The following is a 6,029-nucleotide window of genomic DNA, read 5'->3' on the forward strand; positions in this document are numbered from 1 at the left end:
CTGTAAGAAAAATGAAAGTAATTGAAATTGAGCAAAAAATCCTGCAAGTTTTTCTGAACTTAACCTATGTACAGATTGTTATTAACAAATTGTAACTTCATTCTTTTTCTTGAAATTTACTGTTAGTGTTTAATGAATTATTTTTCCACTATACTAGGGGTGTTATAAGCGGACTTGGTATTTTTCTGTTTCCCCTATATTCATTCACGATTACGTTGAGCAGTTTTTCATATCAATCGTAAATAAATAAGACAAATATTGTTAAAAGCGATTTGAAGTAATTTGAAGAACGCAGGCATTTGCGCGGCGCCTCCACCAAAACAGTTTTGATTCGAATTCGTTAATATTCTGGGAAGGTGTTACAATTGCCGCCTTTTTTTATTCATCGGCATATGCATTTTATCCTACACATACATATCTATGCACATTATATGCACGCCTGTGTATGAGACGACACTCCAACAATATACCTAGATGTGATTTATTGTCTATGTAACTAGATACGTTAGTGGCGCCAGATATCTTGCAAACGATTAGGAATCATGCCGTAAATTGTCCTTCAGACAGTTCTTCCTGACGGTTGAGGATTAACTCCTGTAAATATATGTTATTGGTTATTGCTATTTTAGCGTTTATTTTCACCCCGATTTAATGCGTGAAATCGGCCTGGAATTTGACCCGAAAGGTCGAAATGTAGATGGTGGTAATAAATTTGAATATGAAGATGGGTTAGGGACGATGCTGTCGACGATATCAAAAAAGATTTCAGTTTGACTGTAGTTAGACCAAAAATGAAATAAAATATGTTGGTCGTTTTTCTTTTCTAGCAATTTTGCGGATTGATTTATAATTTTGGTGAGGATTAGTGATTAGTCAGTTAGGTATAAATGTTAGTTTTATACCAGTCAAGACATTTGGCTTGATTCCTCCCAACATATAATAAAGGGATGATATGGATTTTTTTAAATAAATTGACCAATAATGATCTATCAGCAACCTAGCAATGTCATTCTATGCAAAACTGAGTCAAACTTTCCGAACTTGCTTCATAAATGCCTGACACTTTCATTTTTGTTTAGAAAACACAGTTTTTTATAAGTATTTCGTACGTGTTGTCTTTTCCTATTGTAACTTTATTATCCTAACCTAACAGCCTTTTTTTCAGTTAAAATAATACGTTTGGTTATAGTTTATTAATAATTATTGGTTTGTTGATGTTAAATTAACTTATGACTTTAAGTAGTTGAGGCTAGAGCAGCGGAGTATTTTACTGAAGGAAGAGAATGTGTAAATTGTGGGGCTGTTGATACGCCCTTGTGGAGAAGGGACAACACTGGCCATTACCTTTGCAACGCCTGTGGTCTCTACCATAAAATGAATGGAATGAATCGACCCCTGGTGAAGCAGCCTCGCAGATTGGTACTTTAAAAAAAATTATCATTTTATGAATGTCTTTTCTACTAACAAAAAATGACATTTTTTGCACAAATCTCTCAAATTTGCGCATTTTGTACGAGTTAGAATCCAATCAATATAGTGGATATACGGGGTAGTTTACTTCGACATGTAGGTTAAGGTTAAGGATTGAAATATTTTTAAGTAAATGTCTTTTCTTTCCCAAATTACTGAGAAAGTTGAACTTCTTCTTTATTAGTGTCCGCTGCAATTCCTACCTGGCATCTCTTTCCAATGTTTAGAATATTCCCTACGTCATCTGTCGTCAGTAAAAGTAGGCGTTCTGTCAACAACCGCTCTAGTCTGATTAGAAAGTTGAAAAAAGAATGTAAATGGGACAGTTTTGTTGTAGGCTATACCAATTTTGTACGTTCCAACTATATGTGCGAATAACGTCCGCTACATAATAATTAAGGGTAATCAAAAGACGATACCATTACTTGCTTGTTAGATATCCTGTATTAATTACAATACCTACGTATCGATTAAATTTTCTTTTTATAATTGCAGTAAAAAAGTATTAATTGGCGTGACTAGGCGGTTACTAAAATGATGCTGACTCAATCAAAATTACTGTAAATTATTTCAACTTACATTTCTGACAGTCTGACGGTTTATTAAAATTATTTGTTTCTGCATTTCTGAAGAAAACTACCCCGTTTTTAAGTGAACTAGGTGCGAAAAACAGTCGGGGTATAAATGCGCCAATTTTGGGGAAAACTCCCCCATGACACGCCCGTGACGAGGCGACGCTGCTACGATATTAATTGCTGCTACGTTTTGGCTGTTTATTAATAAAATAAAGTTAATGCAAAACGTGTAATGTTTATTAAGATGAAAATCGTGCGCGTTCGTGTACTAACAAGCTCTAACCATTCTGTATTGCGTTCCAGTGGCGGCGGAGCCGGGGCACGGGAGTGTTGCCGATTACTGCAGGAACTACTACGGGTATAATGGGGCCACTCGCGGCCCATTGGCCAATCGCGGCCCTCTGAACGTCACTGAGGAAAAATCCAGCCGTCGCTTGGTAGGTTTTTACTCTGCAAGCGTAGTATTTTGTGTTTTTTATTTCCCCCCAAGTTTATTATTTTATAATTCTTACAATTGGCATCCCTCCTCTGTTTTATCTTTATTATTATTATTATTATTAGTAGTACTAAATAACAATTGAAAATGCAACATTAAAATTCGCTTCTCTTCTCCTTTATCATGTAGTTGTTATTATTTATTTTAAAAAGTTTCCAAACTTACGTAAGAAGTGGCCCCACTGTACCTGGGACGGAGCAGGTTTGTAGTATTAGTGAATTGTTTATTATTATTGTTGTTATTTTTTATTTAACTAATATTTAATATTCCTTGTCTGATTATTTTACTTATTTTATTTTTGTTGTTATCCTGCTCCGTTCTTAGTTGCTTGGTTGCATGCTTTAGCTTTTTTTTTTACTAACAAAAAAATGTCGTTTTCAAATGCATTCCACTAGCGCACGTTTGCCAAATTCGTGCTTCAAATGTAAACAGAGATAATCCGTAATGTTTGTGGAATACACTGTCTTTGTAAAATTTAATTGTTAAATCCGCTTGAATTTACTGTTTTTAGAATCCAACTTTCAAAATCTCTTTAGTAGTCGGTCAGTAAACAGAACTGTTCAATTTACGATAATTTCGAATACTAACACTAATAAACTCTCTGGGGTGCAATTATTGTGAAACTACAAATAAGAAAAAGGAAGGAAAACAATAATTGTTTGATAGTTTCGTCAAACAATAGGGGTAAATTCCGTCCGCAATGCTCTAATAACTCTAATGCACACGACCACGATAACATTCCCTTCGTTCTTGTTGTCTTTTCTTACCGTAATTTCATTAATGAATTTATATAGGTATAGGATAGTGGAATTTACTCTGAATTGTTGATGTATCACGGAGTTTGAGCTTTTCATTATAATCAGTGACGTAATTAGAATTAGTGGCGCTTAGGGTTGACTCTGAGCGTTTCGCACTTTTATGCATCTGTCGTCTGGGGGGTAATCTCCACCCCCCCCATTTTACGTCACTGATTATAATACACATTAATTTGCTCCTGTTCATTACGATATTGTTTTCCGGATTTTTTTATTTTACGGGAATATAAGGGTCGACTCACTAACCAAACTTCTAGCCCTACCCCTCCATTGCTACAAAAAAAATCACTAAATTTCATTTCTAAACTCAACTGAAAATAAACACAACTGGGCTAATTTTTGTGGCGTTAGAAGAAGTGATTCTCAATTGAATTTTAATGTAAATTGTGGTTCAGTCTGCTTCTAGACGTGTTGGGATGATGTGTGCGAATTGTACCACAAAGACAACCTCGTTATGGAGGCGGAATGGCCACGGGGAGACAGTTTGTAACGCCTGTGGTCTGTACTATAAGTTGCACGGGATTGAGAGACCCAAGTCGATGAAAAAGGAAAATATTCAGGTAAATATTGCGTTATGTAACGTTTTGGAAAGCAGATTGTATTGTTAAAAATGTAGGGTGATTCTTATTGACGTTATGGTTTTATTCTAGACACGTAAGCGTAAACAGAAAGGGATGAAGGATGTAAACACTAATGGAACACCGCTGAAGAACTCTGGTATCACCTTAAAACAGGAGTTAGGTAAGTTATCCCAAGTTACTTTTTTTCCAATAAAATTTTTTTTTTAAACTCAGCATATTCAGCGAATTGTACCTACAGTATCTAACTTTTAAAAAGTTGTGGAATTAGTTAATTCTTAAACATGATCTAGGTCTACCTCTACCCCTCCTAACATCCGTTTCTGCCTCTAATATGTCTCTGACCAGACCTTCATGCCTGAGAAGGTGTCCTACTAACCTATCTCGTCTATTTCGTATTGACTTCCATAGAGTCCTCTGTTCTTCTATTCTTCCTAATACCTCTTCAATTCTAACCTTTATCCACGTTATCCTCATCATTCGCCTGTAACACCACATTTCGAGCGATTCTAACCTTTTCTTTTCCGTCGCGCCCACTGTCCATGTTTCGCACCCGTACAGCGCCGTGCTCCAAACATACACCTTTAAGAACCTTCTTCGAATTTCTAAATTAACCGTTTTCTGGAGTTCATTAAAACTTTTTTTGCTGATACCGTACCGTACGGCAAGATAATAACATAGATAAATTATTTCTGTTCTCTTTACAGATAGCAGTAGTGACTTTCCGACCGACTTCAGGTCCATCGTTTGCTACAACCGTTTTCACGATACGTCAACTAACAGAACAAACTACGATGTCTATGATAGCAACCAGAATCAAAAAATACCCCAATATCCGGCCGTTTCGCAACATTCCCCTCAAATATCGCCCTATTACGACATTCTCCCTCACAACAGTCCGAGTCCTCCGTCTAAGACTTCATCGAGTCCTAACTCGCCCAACGTAAATAATAATAATAATCACACCAATAATAATAACAACACCAAAGTTATAATTAATGGCGAGCATAGTTTAGATAGACCAACAGTCGTGTCTCTATCATCGTCATAGGAAAGTGTTTATTTGATTGATTTATTGATTGGTTGGTTTGAAGAAGACTTGAAATAATTTTGTTTTTGGTTTGATTAAGTTAGGTCCTTGTTTGTGACCGTTTTATTTTGCAGGGACTGTCAGCAATACTAAAAAATTTAATTTGACTTAACGAATTTTGTTTGAAGAAGGATGTTCGTGTATTTTTATTTCTTTTTTGTAGTAGCACCCTATCGCTGATTCTTCTTTTATTTGAGAAAGAAACACTTTTATCTTAAGATGAAGATATTACATCAGGTAAACTTAGCATTTAATTATTTTTTATAATACTTAATTGCAATAGCTGATTAATTTATTTAGAATTATTTTTTGTTTCATTTGCATTTCCTTTATTGCGTTTAAATTACATATAAAAAGAAAATGATACGCACGATTGTTTTGTTGAATTTTTTGCACAAGAATCAACGCTTATTTCTATGACATTGAAGAATCTCGTTCACGATCGCTCGATTACAAATTGATATGATTTAGTTTTCTGTGGGATTGGTTATTTTTTTATATGATATTTTTTTCGTGTAAATATTGTATATATAATTATAGGTAAGGAGTTTGTCACTCGAAAAACTGAGTGGACTAATATCGGATAATTTTTGTACTCTCACTTTATTATTAATAATTTTATTTAATTTTATTTTTTCGTTTGTTTATTTGCAGTAATTGCGATTTTTTATGTATGGCACAATCCAAAAATATTAAATTGTCATTTATACTCATATGAATAATAAGATTAATGAAGTAGATAATTAAATAGCAATTAATTAAATAATAGCAATAGTAATAAAGTAAGTAGCATGGTAAGTTCACAATAATTATTTGAGCTTGTTGACTGATTTTTTAAGCACTTAGTAATATATGGTCCTGGGACCTAAAGGAGTGTTTTTCTAATCATAGTTAAAGTGTTTTTGTTGAGTTACGCAAAAAAGTTTTATTGTAGATACAGCTAATATTATTATGATTACAATTATATACACACACGCACGCTATTATTATTATTATTATTATTAC

General features: G+C 34.2%; 1 protein-coding gene across 1 annotated transcript; it reads left to right on the plus strand.

The window, feature by feature from the left end:
• The first annotated feature begins 1,397 nt into the window (after positions 1 to 1,397).
• Positions 1,398 to 5,326, plus strand: LOC108743620 (transcription factor GATA-4). The gene is made up of 5 exons (XM_018479205.2): positions 1,398 to 1,419; positions 2,349 to 2,482; positions 3,752 to 3,916; positions 4,007 to 4,097; positions 4,642 to 5,326. The coding sequence occupies exons 3-5, from the start codon at positions 3,773 to 3,775 to the stop codon at positions 4,983 to 4,985; spliced, it is 579 nt and encodes a 192-aa protein (XP_018334707.1). The 5' UTR covers positions 1,398 to 1,419; positions 2,349 to 2,482; positions 3,752 to 3,772; the 3' UTR covers positions 4,986 to 5,326.
• The last annotated feature ends 703 nt before the right edge of the window (positions 5,327 to 6,029 follow it).

Source organism: Agrilus planipennis, unplaced genomic scaffold (genome assembly GCF_000699045.2).
Source record: "Agrilus planipennis isolate EAB-ADULT unplaced genomic scaffold, Apla_2.0 scaffold519, whole genome shotgun sequence".
Lineage (NCBI taxonomy): Eukaryota > Metazoa > Arthropoda > Insecta > Coleoptera > Buprestidae > Agrilus > Agrilus planipennis.